Raw genomic sequence first — 16,376 nt, forward strand, 5'->3', positions numbered from 1 at the left:
TTTGCTCACCTCCTGTTGGGAACTTCTCACAGTTTGCTGGCATTGTAGGTGCCAGCATCTGCAGTGTGGTAGCTTGAGCAGTTGCGTGCGATCCCGCATGCCTGCTGCTCTGCCTTCCAGCACAGAGGAGCCTTGCGAGGGGAGATGTCTCCCAGGGCAGATCTCTTGTAGGAATTTGGTGATAAACACATCAGCGCAATGAAGCGAGCTCCTGCCTATGCCACGTTAAGCGTCCGGATGCACGTTTCATTAGCTCCCTCCTGAAAGGTCTGCACTTGGAGCACAAGCGCTGCCACCTGCTTGGCTGGGAAGCTCGGCCCTGGTGCCCTGGGCACGCTGCAGGGCACACAGGCACGATGCTCACGGTGCTGCTGCCTGGCAGCGCCTCTTCAAGGTGAGTGGGGAGGGTTCTCCAAACAGCACAGGGAGCGTTTTTGCCTTGGGATAGGGAATAGCTTCAGCATTAATTTATGTTCGGAGATTAAATAAAGCCCTCCATTCTTCATTGGAAGTAATTAGATTTCTGTCTGCTCCCAGGTTTTATCAAATATGTAACTAAAAAAATCATCTTGTCTGCCTCTTTGACCGGCATATAAACCATCACAGATCTAATTATGGCCGTAATGAGAGATGATTTCAAATATAAAGCTCGACTCAAAATGCAGACCGGCCATGGGAGGATGTACTTTTCATTTGTTATTCCGAGCAGAGTTGCGGACTGGAGGTACATGCAGGAGCCCTGATCCCCACAGAAATCTGTGGATTGCTCCGTCCTGGAGTAAACGATGGCTCCAGGATGGGCACATCCAAAAGACAGAAAGAAGAGTCTCTCTGTCTTCAGGGGTTTTCCTGCAGGTTGATGTGACTTTTCACCATTATTCTTCGTATAAAATCAAAACCAGCAAATCCTAGCAGGGAGATGAGAGCGGTGAAAGCTGTGCAGAACTCTGGGCCCTGTCAGGTTTCTGGAGGGCAGCCCCAAAGCACAGCTCCCCTGTGTCCTCCTCGCTCTCTCAGCGATGGAAAACACAGCTCCCATCTGCTGTGAGACGCCCAGGTAAGTGTCTGCAGGGCTGGACCGTGGTGCACCAAGGGCCCGTGTTTGATGCTGTAACCAGAGGAGCACGCTGCCTACGTGTTGCTTTAATGTTTAGTAAAGACACCATATTTGGGGATATCTGTCTGTGATTTCTGTCCATGAAACCATAGAGCAGGTGTGCAGGAGGGGAGAGGTGGGTAAAAAAGACAAAGCAGAAAGCAAGTGTAAAGCAAGTGCTGCTTTTCTGGTTCCTTGGTACCTGTGCTGTCACGTCCTTAGCTTTTCCTTGTATGTTTGGATCCATGTCCCTCAGGAGGCATGGAGGCCTCCGGATGTTTTGGAGCTGTGCGTCAGATAATCACCCGTACCCCAAACTCGATTATAGAGACATCTGTTTAATATCTGACTGGATGCTATTTCCTCAGTGTAACATGAAAAGGAAGTGCCTAATCTGAGCCATCTAAAACAGCTTTAAATTGCAGGATCCATAGCTTGCAGATGACGTCTGCGTTGCCCCTCTGTGAAGCCTTACAGGGAAGCTGGGAACAATCCCGTGATAGTTGCAGCTGGGAAGACCTCTGCTCCTGACTTGCTCAGTGCAGGAGCCGGCAAGGAGAGCTTTTCCTGAGGTGTTTTTCATGTGCTGGCTGTGTTAGTTCAGATGTTATTTATGTCAACAGCAAGATAGGAATAAGGTTCATTTGGGAAAAAAAAACAAGTGTGCAAGCCCAGCTTTGAGCACTTGCCCAGCTTTCCCCGGCACACAGAGGGCTGGCCCTGCTCCGAGGCGGGGTCCATCAGTTCTGCAGACTTGCACAAGGTAAGAACATAGGCACGTTCTTAGGACCACAAACTGAAGCTAGCAGCGTGGGGCAGGTGCACTGAGGCCCTGTCCTGCGCAGAGCTTTTTATTTTAGGTCAGATGAGGTTTTCATCTCTATCATAAGCAACTGAGACAGGGATTTTTAATGGGAGTGTTGACGTGACCTGAAAGCAGCGGCAGGCTTGCTGTGAATAAAAGTTTTATCAGCTACCGTTACAGCTTGGCTGGAGCAAGCAGCGGTGCTGAATTAAAGAGGTTTTAATGATTTATGGTGTTCTGGCACACCGGTCCTTCATCCATCTTGTGATAAAGCATAACTTTCAGCAGGGAAAAAGCAAAATCGTAAGGCTCTGAGAGGAAGATCTTCGGGAGTAAAATGTGGTGAGGTGTTTGGAATAGAAAATAAAATCAGCTCTTAGGGTGAGGGCGTGAGAGCAGATGTGTTCAGCTGCCAGCCCTGTGCTTACGGCATGTCTCTGGGGATCGTAGGCTTTTTCCATTCATTGCAACTTCATACCTTTTAATTTCTCTTATACCTGAGTAAATGCGTTCTGATTTTGACCTTTGCCCCCGAAGGGGAGGCTCTTATTAACATACTGCCGTTATTGAGATGCAGCTGTAACGCAGTCCCAGCTGGCTGAAGCTGTCAGCAGCATAAGAGCTGCTGGGTGCTGCGTTAGGGTGCTGCGGCGTGCAGGGCACAGCTCCCCTGCTGAAGGCCGGCCTGAAAACAGGGGGGTTCACAGACAGCACCTGAGTGCAGCAGAAGGACCAGTTTGTGCCGTGTGTCCCCTTCTGTGAGCACCGCGTCCCACCGGGGCCTGACGTGAGCGCAGCAGCAGCGAGCCAGGGCTCTGCCTGAGCCAGCGCCGGGAGCACAGCCATGGGAGGGTTGTGTCACTGTGCAGCCAGGGTTGTGTCACTGTGCAGTGAGTGTTGTCAGCATTGCACAGTGCAGGAGGTTGCTATGCAGATTGCCTCTGGGATCACGGCTGCAGGTGTCCCATTCTTTTAAATGGGGCTTTGTGTGCTGGAGATAATGGTTGGGTAAAACACCGCCAGAGACACTATTGTCAAAACTGTTCCCAGAACAAAGTTCCAGATAAACAAGCTGCATAATGAAGGTAGTGAGGGCTTTTGGTTGTTCTAAAGTCTGTTTGCGTTCGTGGCAGCACCCAGCCTGGCCACATCTCAGCCCGTCCAGCGCGAGGAGCCCACCCCGAGCTGCAGCTCCCCGGGTCGGTGGGCGTGGGGCTGCTCAGCTCCCCCCGCTCTGGGCAGCAGGGCCTGGGCCCCGTGCTTCCAGCACTGCAGTGTTGCTCTGTCCCGCTGCTTGCCGTGGGTTGTGTGCTTGGTGCTTTAATTGTGTCACCGCAAATATACCTGGAAGACGGCTCTAGGCTTTGTTATCTTGCCGTGCCAGAAGAAAATTTGATTGGAAAGTTTTATCCTTTACATTTATTGGAAGTGTAGAACAAATTAACATTATCTTTTTAATTACAAATGATGTTAATTACCAGAGGAAGATTGTATTTCAATTACCATCCGTGCCATCATAATACAAAATGGATATGAAGATTGGTTTTCAATAACAGGGTAACTGATGCTGCCTACTGTGCAGCTGTGATGCTGTGGCCACGTCGGATGTCTCTGGTTTCCCTTCAAAGTGATGTAATCCCTTGCAATTACTTTCCTCGTATCAGCTGAAAATTGACTTTCATTTTTTAAATATAATTGGCAACATTATGGTTTCAGCTGTTGATGTAGAGCCATACTTGTAGCTCTTCATTTATGGGGCCTGTATATTGGAATGACCGTACGTTGGAAGGTCTGTCTGTTGGCATGACCATACAGTGGAAGATCCGTGCATTGGAATGGCTATGGTTGGAAGGTCCAGGTGTTGGAAAGTCTGTGTGTTGGAAAGGCCCTGTGCTGGAAGGTCTATGTACTGGAATATCTGTGCTGATGGCCTTCGCTGCCTGCAGTCACTGTGTGGGGACCTCCATGCGTGCCCTCGAGCAATGTGACAGGGAGTGGCAGCATTGGGGATGCTGCTTTTTGGGGAGGTCCTGCTACTTGCTGATATTTTCTTAGTTGGTAAAAGTTAAGAACCAAATTCTAGTAGTGCTTTTGCTCGTGTTGTTTCCTCATGACTTCATCAGGTTAGCATTATTTCTGAGAGCAGAAACCTGCAGCTGCAGGTGACCAGTGCTTGGAGGGTGCAGCTGGGGTCAGCTGAGCGCTGCCTGCGGATCACTGCATTGCTCCAGAATGCCCACGTGTAATTGCAGCACTTCTCATCTCTGCAGAGTGGGAAATGTCAGGATTTTCTTAACCATCTGAATGCCTAATAGGATATTTTGTGTGTCTAAGAGCCCAGACATAATCCCCAAGGGAAGTCAGCAGGAACTGAAATATGAATCAGTGTATTTGGATCAGGTGTAACCGCTCTGAATAAGCGTTTTACAAGCCAGAGCAGTGTCCTCCTGTGGTTCACTTTCATATGGGATTAAGATGTTTGATGTTAGTGTGTAGTGCTTGCTAGTGCCAAGCATTGACAAAATAAGCAAAATCCAGGTTTGCACCCTGAAACTTCCTGATCGCCCTCAGCCGAATCCTGTGACATTTCTGTGAAAGGTTTATAGTGCATTTTCTGGTCCGTCAAAAACAAAAGCCCACTGAGAGGCTCTAGAAGATACCGTACTGCTCCCATGCCCAGAGCAGAAGGAAGATGGCGTGGACCCAGCTGTGGGCGTTTGCATCAGACATGGCAGTGATGTCCTGCAGACGGTTCACGAGTGCCTTGAATTGACATCTGCATCAGCAGAAGAAAAAATAATCTTTGTGTAGCCGAGAACAAGCAATCTCAAGTACTCATCTGCTTCACGGGTAGTGCCCAGAATGCAAAGTACTTGCTTTTGTCTGAGCCCACGGACAAATTGTGCTATTCCATTATAATTAGCTTGAGATAAGACAGGACACACTATTAAATGATTAGATGACTTTCCACCCGAGTGGGGATTTCAGCCCGCTGGATTCGCTCAGGATCAGCAGGAAAAAGTTATTGAATTTCTGAAGGAGAAAAGGCAAAGCCTGCCTGCGTAAAAGATAGCAAGTTGAACTGAAAAACGTGCAGAGCAGCAAAAATCCAGAGGATCGGGGAAAGGAAGTATCCTGGAATAACAGCAACAACAACAGAAGTCTTCCCGCAAAAAATAATGTCTCGTGTCGCCCGGGCACCACAAGGCACCCAAAGGGCTGTGCTCCATTCCATTCCAGCATGCACCATGGTTAGGTGGGAAATAGAAGTCACCCTGGGAAGCTGCAGCTCGCTGGGCAGCGCAGGGGAGCAGGGCACCGAGGAATGACATCAGCCCGAGCGGTCCCGGGACTCAGACCAGCAGCGCTGGCTGCAGTGACTCTGCCCTTCAGAGAGTCTCTTGTTTTAAAACTTGGAACACTGTCAGCTCAGCAGAGGCTGAAATGCTCCGGCAGTGGACACGGTGCGGCGCAGCATGGCGTGGCAGCGGGGCAGGGAGCAGCGCAGCCCGGGGGGGGCGGCAGTGATGGACCCCGTCAGCCCCGTGCTGGGAGGACCCAGGGGGTTCTGATGCCTTCACCTGCACGTTTAGACACGTTCACGTGCTGTGTGCTTTAATGGTAATGCCTACCTTAAGCTGAGTATTTCAAAGCTAGGAGTCAGTTTTCCTCTCTCTTTTTTTTTTTATATCATCCAGGTCAGCGGCCCTTCGTACTCCGCGGTGAGTGAAGGCCGTAGCTCGGGCTGCTGGTGCAGACCCAGGCTGCCCCGGGTTCAGACGAAGATGAGCTCCAGCTCCGATGACAATTTCTGTTGTCATTGTCTGCAGCCCCATAAAGTGAGATCGAAATGGGAGATGTTAAATGCACATCTCATGTCCTGAATAGCAAATGCAAGTTCCAGCCCCTTTGTGCCTTTAATGCAATAAAAGCAAAGGCAGCTGTATACAAACCATTTGGCAGCAGCTGAATGCTCAGGGTATCTGGGAGTCTATTAAATCTTTTATGTGCCATGTCTTGAGCAATACACTGCCAGCTGATGCCTGCCTTCTGCATCGCAAATCTGGCAGCATTACGTACAATTTTTCCTGACAGCTGTATTTAACTGCTGAAAATTTCCTTTGTGCAGCGAGGGACCACACTGTGCAGCATGAGGACGCGCTCGCCTCTTCTTTTGCTTTCTTGTGTTGCTTCACTTTGTACATCTGCTAGAAAAATGGATCAAGACTTATTTAAAAACCGCTCAGGCTTGTTACCCAGTAGATGTTCCCAGCTTCCACAGGAACAGAGCAGAGAGGTAAAGGTGTGTGCTGTGCGCTCACCTGTCAGTGCATGGGCTGTACTCCTGCAGCCACAGACACGTTAGGGAGAGGTCCTGCTGGTCACAGAAGACCTAAGTGACCATGCCTGGCCAGAGCGGGACCAGCACCTGTCCTTGTGCTGTGTTGGGTGACAGCATTGCAGGGACAGCAGGATGCACAGAGCTGCACCAGCACTGTGGGGCTGCGCAGGGGCATGGAGCTGCACCAGCACCTCGCTGTGCTCTGCTCCTGGGAAGCTGCACCGGAGCAGTGCTGCTTGGTGAGAGGAAGAGCATCCCTGCTGACTCCCATGTGTGCGTTTTTTTTCCCCCGGAAAACAGAAATTTTATATAGTACTTGAAACTGGAGTTTCTTTGCACGTAGGTGATGCTCTCCCATTTCAGAACACCACTTGCTGTGTTACAGAGCAGGAGAATCTGCCAGCACGTTCTCATTTGTTATGCTAGGTGTCCATTTTTCCTGCAGAGAAACAGAGAGCAAATGACAGAAATGTGAAAAGCAACGTGTGGAAAGATGCTGAAAGTCAAAATCTAAACCAGAACAAACGAAGAAGATTTAGAAATTAATGTGTTTCTAGCCTTAACATGAACCAAACTGAAATCAGAAAATAGTGTTGTTTGGTGTCTGCATTGCTGTTACTCGTGGGCTTGTTTTTGGATCAGTCGTGTAGAGTGCCCATGTCCTAAGGGGATATCGTTAGGTCTTTTCTGCTCAAGGAAGTTACAAAGTGCAGTTACTTTCACTTGGCTTATTAAAGTCTGCTCGAGGCAGCGGTCGGATCGTGCTGGTGCCGTGCATTGCACCAGGCAGCTCGCTGCTCCCATTTGAGCTGCAGGCAGCGGGTTTCAGCCCATGTCTGTGCCGTGTGTCTGTGCCGTGTGTCTGTCTGTGCTTTGTCTCCCTGTAGCTGCCGGTGTCCCCAGGCAGGGCTGGGACCCCATTGCCCCCCTGTGGGAGCCAGCCTGGAGCATGCTCTCAGCACAGAGCTGTGTACATCTGTGGTTCTCTGCTCGTGCAATCATTGCAATAGCAACTGCAAAATAATCCCCGTAATTTCATCGTATCACTAATTAGGATGTTTGTATCAGGCTAATGATAACCACCTATTATTTTGTCATCTTCTGCTGTAATGTGTCCTTGATGATATTATATTATGTGCCATTAGCACTTGCAAATTGTTATTAATGAGAGCATTTTGGAAGTGTGGAAGAGCTCCGGTCTTGCCATGACGTTTGCTCCATCCGGGGATGCTGCAGGATGCTGTGGGTGCTGCGGGACCTGATAGATGCTGGGGGGTCTATGGGATGCTGCAGGATGCTGCGGGCGCTGTGCGATCTATGGGGCGCTGTGGGTGCTGTGAGATGCTGTGGGATCTGTTGGGTGCTATGAGATGCTGTGGGTGCTGTGGCTCCAGCAGCTGCAGGCCGCCCTTGGCTGGGTCTTGCAGTGGTGTTTCAGTGAAGGCTGTATGAGCAAACTGCCAGACTTCTTTTTTCAAAGAAAGCGTACGCAGCACACTGCAGTCTGGTAATGAAAGGAGGGCAGACATAATTATACCAGCTGTAGAATGGTCATTAGTTCATTTCAGAATAGCTACCTTGATAATTAGTGTCATCATCAGCCAGAGACATGGGAGCAGCACCGAGGATGCACTGGGAGCGCAGCGAGCCCCGCTCCGTGCTTGGCGGCTCCGTGCTGCGCGGGGACGTGGAGCTGGCACCCTGCGTGGCCCAGCGCCGGGCACAGTGCTTCTTGTTTTCCTCATTTTTAACCCATTTACATTTTAATTGCTTTCAGCTAAAGCAAAATGGATTGTTTGACCTTTCTGAGTACGACCATATCTGAAATAGGTTAAACTCAATCTGCTGGGAATGTACACCCGGTGTGTGTGAGCTTCCCATCCGGGAGAGCTGGTCTCACGCCTCAAGCAGCAGATGAGGGTAGGGAACATTTTGCTAAACCTTTTCTTCTTCCCTTTTGCTGCAGGTGTGCATTGTGCAGAAGAGAGACACGGAGAAGATGTATGCCATGAAGTACATGAACAAGCAGCAGTGCATCGAGAGGGACGAGGTCCGCAACGTGTTCCGGGAGCTGGAGATCCTGCAGGAGATTGAGCACGTGTTCCTGGTGAACCTCTGGTGAGCGGCCTCTGCCCTTCCCCCTGCCCTTCTCTTTCCCTCTGCCCTGCCCTGCCCCTCCCCATGCTGCGGGGCTGTGTTCTACCCCAGGTGCTCTGCACTCAGCCCCCCTTGGGAGGCACTGCTGAGCCGGGCAGCGGGAGTGAAACGCTTTCAGGGAGCACGCACACACAGAAGACATCCAAGTGTTACATCACCGAGCATTTTTGAGCAGTCTGTCTTGTTTTATCAAACCCTTTGTGTTGGTTCTCCTTCGGAGCCTTCTTGCACATGCTGCTGCAGGTACCTGCTGAGGTGCTCGCCAGTTGAGCTGCAGTGTTGGTGTGCCACGTGTGACCGAAGTGATGCTCGCTGTAATGATCAGTACTGAAGAAAGAGCCCTTCCCCTGTGCATGGGGACTCAGAGTGCTTGGCAGTCCACTTGGGATCTGTCGTGTTCTGGGCGGGGAGAGCTTGAAAAATCCAAGAAGCTAGTGTTTTCAGTGGTGTTGGCTTGTAACTTTTCGTAATACAGAAATACAGTATGTAGTGCGCTGCACAGTGAGTAAAGGACTCGCTCTCACAGAGGTTTGCTGGTAGCCTCGAGGAGCGGCTGTTCCCAGCACAGCCCTGCACCCCGAGCCGTGCTGCTGGGGGAGCTGGGGGCAGCGCAGGCTGTGCCGTGTGAGCGGGCTGTGCGGCAGCAGGGCTCTCCTGGCGGTGGGAGCTGCCCTGTGCTGCCCGCTGTCGCCGTGGCTCTCCCAGCTGGATGCCATGCAGAAGCATTACGGATGAAAGCGAGTTGGTGGCTTCCAGCCTGATTTGAGGAGAGCTGTTTTTTTTAAATTGCATCCTAACGCATTGCCCAGTAATGAACGTCCCTTTTGGCAGCGTACGCACAGCTGAGTTAGTGCTGAGCGCTTTGGGATGTGGCTATTTTCAGTGATCTGCTTCTGAAAAAGAAGTGCAGTGATCTCTGCAGATTACCACGTGTGTGGCCTTTGGCTGGAGAGCGGCTGATGGCAAACAGAACTCTGCAGCAGCTGGCTGCCGAGCGCAGTGTGTCCCCTTAGAGCTCAGGGATGTCTTGATGGAATCCTGCACAACGTAAACTCATTTCCAAATTCAAAAAGTGGTGCGTTATATCTGAAGGTTGCTGCTTGGCTTTGAGCGAGGATCTAGCAGCCAGAAGAATGCAATTGTTGCATGTATGCAAGGCGAGGGAACCACTTGTGGTCCCACAGAGCAGAGGGTGACGGGCTGCAGAGGAAGGAGGGTGGTCTTTTATTGCTGCCGTGGCCGTGCTTAGTGATGCTGTGCCTGGGGCTGCTCCGTGCTGTGTGTGCCCTGTGCCCTGTGAGGGCAGCGTGGTGCTCGGTACAGGCAGCGGCTGCAGCGGGGCCGGGGAGCGTGACCGAGTCCTGGGGGCAGCGCTTCCACCCCGGCGGCTGTTGAGCACTTTAGCAGCCGCAGATACGTTTTCCAACAGGTGATGAAGTCTTTGAGAAGACATGCTCTTTGCAGATTTTCCCAGCTCCTGCATTTGGAATTAGCGCACATTCAGGATGAGAAGTGTGTGATTCATAAGCATTATACACCCCCGCCTGCTCTCTCCTTAGAAACGCTGTTGCCAAATATAACCATGGGACGCTATGTTGTAGCGTGTCCTCACTGCTGTCGCTCTCCTCCGGGATCCTCTGCAAACAGAGAGGCGTTTTACTCTACCGTAAATACAAATCGATTTCTCTGTTTTTATGGTTAAATTAGCACTTGCATTTTCTAATTCATTTTCAGGATATGCGGGGATATTTTAGGTATGGTTGTGTTGTTCACTGCTGAAAATCCACAGTGACGGAGATGACTGTGAGCAGAGCCCCGCGGGCTGCGTTCCAGGGAGCTGGTAGCGGGGAGTTTGTTACGGGATGGTTGCTGTGGGACGTCAGGCTGGACCGGGCTCTGAGCACCTGCAGGAGCTGGGGGTGTCCCTGCTCAGTGCGGGGGGTTGGACCAGATGGCCCTTGAAGGTCCCTTCCAATTCAAACCATTCTGTGATTCCATGGTTTGTTACGGGACCTTTGTTACAGGACCTTTGTTATGGGACATTTGAAGCAGGGAGCAGTGTGCCTCAGGTGAACCAAGGCAGGGTGCCAGCGAGGCTGTGTGTGGTGGGAGCTGAAGCACCCATATTTGCTGTGTGGTTTTCTGGTGCTGGAGGGGCAGCCCCAAGGCCCCAGGCCTCTGCGTGTCACTGTGGGGGTTGCTTGCTGAGGTTCTGTGGTGTTCTGTGGGGTTCCTGTGCAGGACGGTGCTCAAAAGGCAGCAGGAGTTAACGTGGGCAGCTGCCTCACTGTGGAAGCACTGCTTAGGACAGCGAAAGCAAGACAGCATCACGAATGGTGCCCGCTTAATTGAAGAGATGCGAACACCGAGGATGGCGTAGGCTCACAGTGGGGACGCTGGCAAATTTTCAGAGGTGCTGTGCAGTCAGGAGGAAGCAATCCTGCCCTCAGTCTGCGAGCGCTGCTGACGGCCGCTCCCCGCAGGTATTCCTTCCAGGACGAGGAGGACATGTTCATGGTGGTGGACCTGCTGCTCGGCGGGGACCTGCGCTACCACCTGCAGCAGAACGTGCAGTTCACGGAGGAGACGGTCAGGCTGTACCTGTGCGAGATGGCCCTGGCGCTGGACTACCTGCGCAGCCAGCACATCATTCACAGGTACAGGTACCGCTCTGGGGCGCTGCCAGCGAGGGCGTCCCACAGGCTGCGCTGCGGTGCGAGGCCCGGGCGGGCGTGCAGCTGTGGGAGCTGCTGGGCTGCGGGGCTGCCGGCCGGGTTTGGGGCGGGCTGCGGCTCCGGTGGGCTGTGGGCAGGGTGCTGGGCGGTGTCTGGCACACAAACCGTGCCCGCGGTGCCGCAGCCTGCAGACCTTGCTCCTTGCAGGGGCCCAAAGTGCAGGGCTTGGGGCTGGGGCTGGGCTGATGGAGGGCTTCCCAGTGCGGGCTCGCTCCTAGAGTACTGATTTCTCAGACGTGATGCCTGAACAAGTCAGATGCTCCCGCTTTTTTTCCCAGGAGAAGCACACTTCTAATCTGTCTGAAAGGACTTGTTCCGTATTAGGATATTTGGGGTTCTATCTTTCTATTTTTCGGTAGATAAAAAAGTTGCAGATTTTTTTGTAGTGGAGTGAATCCCTCGTCTGACTGAGATTTCAGCTTGCTATAACTTCGCTTCTCTTTGCAGAGATGTAAAACCAGACAACATTCTCCTGGATGAGCAAGGTAGGAACTCTGTGTCTCACTTTGTCCACCTGCTTCATTCAAGGAACAGATTCCTTACAGTCATGGATACTGTGCGTCTTGTTCTGTGCAATAAGTGTGAGAAATACACAAGCAGTAGGCTGTCTGTGAGAAGAGAGCTGGACTGAGCTAGATGGAGTGAGCCTGGAAACCTTCATGGGAGCTTCTTTTGGTAGTAGTACTGATACACCGTTGGTTGGCTCTCGATGATCTACGCAGGGCAGCACGCATATGAGATCCCATATATTCAGCCCTACTCCAGTAATAAATCTCAGAAAATGAAGGCTCACTTTCTCAGGATAGCAGGCTCCAAATCCTCCGAGTTTTAGATTACCAGGAGCAAGGCTTGCGTTTGTGTGGCAGTTGATTAGAAAATATCACAGGGTATGAAGGGTGAATGCAAATGCCTCAGGCTGCACGTCCTATGGGACGTGATTTGTATCTGCATTGATCTGGCAAGACTTGAAAAGGTTCTGCCCCATCCAGGGCCCCTGGCTTCCCCAGTCAGCCCGCCCTGGTGGCAGAGAATGTAGGAACAGAGAGGATGCTCTTCTGTACTTGAAATATCTCAGTGGTTTCTTCGTACAGTCTTAGGGTTTGGGAAGCGTTAGGATTTCTTTTAGATTGATGTGTCTGCATTGGCTGTGCTCGGCAGTGTCAGTTCTCCTTGGCTCTGGGATGTGGCTGTAGTCGTGGTTCAGCGGCTTTTATCCACAAGCTGTCACAGGTTGTTTTTAATCAGCGTGAACAAGGCAGTGTCTTAACACAATTTCCTTGTCTTCTTTACTGACTCTATGTTCCGTTGTATCAATGTGGCCACGTGTTGGAGCTGTGTAAGTTACCAGCTCCCGAGGTAGGCTGGGCTAGGAGTGCTTATGCTTTGTAAGCTCAAACAGTTGTAGTATTTTTCATGTTACTTTGCGCATTCCTCTGCTTTTGTGCTGCACCTTGGCTCAGTGCTGCCGCATTCCTGTGTTTGTACTCACTGGTTAAACACTGAACCAGAGTTTTGCAAACAGTAAAGAATTTGGCATTTAAAACTGGACGTGTCCCAGGTTTGAAACTCAGAATCTTGTAATGCACCGCAAACAAAGGAGGAGAAAGGCCAGGTGGGGTGGAATAAGTTGGATATTTTAAGCGGCCTCCATGCAAAATGTAAAGTTTCATATGTGATTCAAAATGCAGAAGCACAGTGAGGTAGCACCTAGCATCGGGCAGGGCCGAGGTCCTCAGAAGGCTGCAGGACCCTGGGGGCCCGTGGGGGACCGGCATGGTTCCTGCCTGCCCTGCTCTCCGCTGCCTGGGAGCAAAAGCTTGGACACACACAGGTGTGACACACCTGTACTCTGTGTGGTGGGGTTCTGTGCTGCGAGTAATTCCCTCCTAACATCTGTCTCTGTTTCAGGTCACGCACACTTGACAGATTTTAATATTGCAACAATAATTAGGGATGGTGAAAGAGCAACTGCGCTAGCTGGAACAAAGCCATACATGGGTAAGAAGCAATAGCTGTTTGTTACGCCTGTGGGTTACCTTTAAGGAATGCTCACTGCACGCGGTCTTCTAATTCCTGTCTGTCACAAGAGCACTGAATGGATTTTGCCCATTGATGCACGCACCCACGTCATTCAGCAGAGCTTAGCTGGCTGAGGAGGGGAGCTCCACAATGGCTGCACTGCCATCGGAGCGCTGCCTGTCCTGGCGGCTCCCAGCATCCCCTCAGCTCCGTGTCCCCGTGCCCCAGTGTCCCCATGTCTCAGTGTCCGTGGTTGCTGGGTGCTCCCAGCACTCTGTGAGTCCGGCTGTGCTGCTGGCTTGTCCTGAACGCCCACTGGTGGCATTAACTGTGCTTACGTACGGTCCTGCATGATATGGGTGATTTTAAGAGAAACCAGCTGACACCAAAGATAACGTGCTGTGGCTCTGCTCTGTTCAGCTCCAGAGATTTTCCATTCCTTCCTGAGCGGCGGCACGGGTTACTCCTTCGAAGTGGATTGGTGGTCGCTAGGAATCATGGCTTACGAACTCCTCCGTGGCTGGGTAGGCTTCGGAGCCGGAGGCCTGGGAACGTGTCTCCTTAATGGGCTGCAGAGAGAAAAGTGAATTCCTTCTCACCCTTCTGTGCTTTCCGTAGAGACCGTATGACATCCACTCCAACAACCCGGTGGAGTCCCTGGTGCAGCTGTTCAGCACCGTCAGCGTTCAGTACTCATCCACGTGGTCAAAGGAGATGGTTGCTCTGCTACGAAAGGTGAGGGCTCTTAGAATCACAGAATCATGGAGTCCTTAGAGCTGGAAGGAACCTTGGAAGGCCATCTAGTTCAATCCCTCCGCAGTGAGCAGGGACATCACAGCTGGTGTTCCTGCTGTGCTCTGAGCTGTGCAGGAGCAAAGTGTGGTGCATACAGGTCTGACCAGATGTGTTTCAGCGTGCTAGCAGTGTGAAATGGAATCTGGACTTACTAGGTATGGCTTTGCTCAGTTTAAGCACAGATGAATCGTATGTTATGGTTTTTTACTTCTGTAAGTGTAGAATCATAGAATGGTGCAGGTTGGAAGGGACCTTAAAGATCATCGAGCTCCAACTCCCTGCCGTGGCCAGGGGTCAGATGCATGGTGTGCTGGCTGACGAGGAAAGGGCTGTTTTTTGGTGTAACGATCAGGTTCTTCCGTGGGCTGAGACGGGGTTCTGTCAGCACCCGAGGGTAAGGCCCTCATGCCTCGGGAAGGGGCTGGAGGCTGGGATGGTGGGGGGGACGGTGGGGTCTGCGCTGCCGCTGCCGAGGAGTCCGGTTCGGGGGCATTTACTGTGAGGAGCTTAATACGCGTACGGTGCTTTCACGTTACTGCTGCAACTCGAGAGCTGTCGATGCGTTGTGGAGACTGGCTTTCAGCCTTCATTTGCTTGACAACTCGGCAAAGTAACGGACGGCTGTGCCGTGGGAAAGGCGCAGCCGCTTCTGCCGGCAGCGGGGTGGGCGGCCGCGACGGGCGCCGTGCGGGGCGGGCCGCGCTCCCTGCCGCTCGCGGCGGTGCGGGCTGGGCGGGCTCGCGTCGCCCTCTGCCGGCAGCTGCGGGGAGCGCCGGGGGCGGCCCCGGGGCAAGCCGAGTTCTGGCTTTGCGAGCCGCCGCGGGGCCGTCCCCGCCTCTGCCGAGCGTGCCTGGGTCCGTGCTGCGCCGCGGCGCTCCGGGCCGTTCCCCTACGCGGAACGTCACGCGTTGCCCCTAGTAGAGGGGATGCGGCACCGCCGGGGTCCCCGGGTGCGTTCGGAGGCCGGGGCGCTCGGCTCCATCTCTCCTTGCTCACGGCCGTGCCGTTGTCCCGCAGCTGCTGACGGTGAACCCCGAGCACCGCTTCTCCTGCCTGGCCGACATCCAGACGTCGGCGTACCTGTCCGCCGTGCCCTGGGGCGACGTCTGCCAGAAGCGGCTGGAGCCGGGCTTTGTCCCCAACGTGAGTAACCGCGGCCCGCCCCCCAGCCGGGCTCTGAGCTTTCGCTGGGAGGGGCTGAGCCCGCGTGTCCGTGTGCCCGCAGAAGGGCCGGCTGCACTGCGACCCGACCTTCGAGCTGGAGGAGATGATCCTGGAGTCCAGGCCCCTGCACAAGAAGAAGAAGAGGCTGGCGAAGAACAAGTCGCGGGACAACAGCAAGGACAGCTCGCAGTCCGTAAGTGCTGCTGGGCACAGCCTGGGCCGCCGGCCGTGGGCGCAGCGTTCCTGTGCGGTGCTTCCCGTGCGGACGCGTTGTGATGGAAACACAACGCCGAGTGGAGTCTTCCTGACAACCAAGTGTTCCTCTGCATGAGTGTGATTCTTATCTGTGCTCAGGGAAATGAAATGACAGGCAGAGGTGTGGGCACAATGATCAAGAGTAAAACTGAAAAGCCACCCGGCTGCTCGTGGCCCTTCTGAGAAGCACTGCCTCGTTGCCCGGCAGCCGAGGACGAGGCTTGCGGTGCCATGGTTTGTCCGAGGGCTGGGGATGGCCACGCAGAAGCACCCGCTGTGCCTGATCCGTGTTTGGGCGCGTGGCCTGGTGTCACTGTGCGACCTCGCGGCTCTGCCGGGTGCTGGGAGGGAGAGAACAGAATGAGCAGGCTTGGAAGTGCCTCTGGAAGAGGGTTTGTGGCCAGGAGAGCTCAGGGTTTCTGTTGTGTCTGCCGCAACCCTCAGCTGGCGTCCTCGCTGTGCAGGCTGGCATGGGGTGGGTGCCTGGCCCTGGCTGCAGGGTCTCTGCACGCCACAGGTGAAACGTGCCACCAGGAAAAGCCACGAGGCAGTCAGTTGTGTGATTTCCTTCATCTGCTGAGGCTGCAGTTTCTGGTGGCTGCTGTGTGCCGTGCATAGGCTGGGGCGGTGCAGTGCTGGAGGAAGCAGACGTGCCTATGGGACTCCTCACACACGTATGGTTCTTTTCTTCAACAGGAAAATGACTATCTCCAAGAATGCCTTGAAGCTATCCAGCAAGACTTTGTCATCTTTAACAGAGAGAAGTAAGTGGGGGCTGCTTTGGGGAAAGAAAAAATGTTCTTTTTCCTGGCTTTTCCCCAGTCTCGGTGCCGGAGCCTGAGGACCTGGAGCACCTTGCTGGGGTTTTGCTGCAGAGAAGCTGCGCGGGTCTGACCTGCGTATGTGGCACTGCCTCAGCTGCCCCGTGCTGTTCCCTTGTCCCTCTTCTGGAGGGTATGGTTTTGGGAGATGAGAGCAGGGAGCATGGGCACATTTTCTCTGCATGTC

At 53.0% G+C, this 16,376-nt stretch overlaps 1 protein-coding gene across 4 annotated transcripts in view; it reads left to right on the plus strand.

Annotated features, from left to right (window-relative positions):
• STK32C (serine/threonine kinase 32C) overlaps nucleotides 1–16,376 on the plus strand; it is a 69,018-nt gene that overhangs the window by 48,106 nt on the left and 4,536 nt on the right. For all 4 annotated transcript variants that reach the window (XR_002439386.1, XR_002439385.1, XM_021398892.1 and 1 more), the window contains 9 exons: nucleotides 8,210–8,361; nucleotides 10,884–11,057; nucleotides 11,583–11,620; nucleotides 13,044–13,133; nucleotides 13,575–13,678; nucleotides 13,773–13,889; nucleotides 14,967–15,092; nucleotides 15,175–15,306; nucleotides 16,065–16,132. Coding sequence is in view for 2 of the 4 variants with exons in the window: in XM_021398892.1 (XP_021254567.1) it covers nucleotides 8,210–8,361; nucleotides 10,884–11,057; nucleotides 11,583–11,620; nucleotides 13,044–13,133; nucleotides 13,575–13,678; nucleotides 13,773–13,889; nucleotides 14,967–15,092; nucleotides 15,175–15,306; nucleotides 16,065–16,132 (1,001 nt within the window). In the remaining 2 variants the exon portion in view is untranslated. The remainder of the gene's footprint in view (nucleotides 1–8,209; nucleotides 8,362–10,883; nucleotides 11,058–11,582; nucleotides 11,621–13,043; nucleotides 13,134–13,574; nucleotides 13,679–13,772; nucleotides 13,890–14,966; nucleotides 15,093–15,174; nucleotides 15,307–16,064; nucleotides 16,133–16,376) is intronic.

The sequence above is a fragment of the Numida meleagris genome, chromosome 5 (genome assembly GCF_002078875.1).
Source record: "Numida meleagris isolate 19003 breed g44 Domestic line chromosome 5, NumMel1.0, whole genome shotgun sequence".
In the NCBI taxonomy this organism is placed as follows: domain Eukaryota; kingdom Metazoa; phylum Chordata; class Aves; order Galliformes; family Numididae; genus Numida; species Numida meleagris.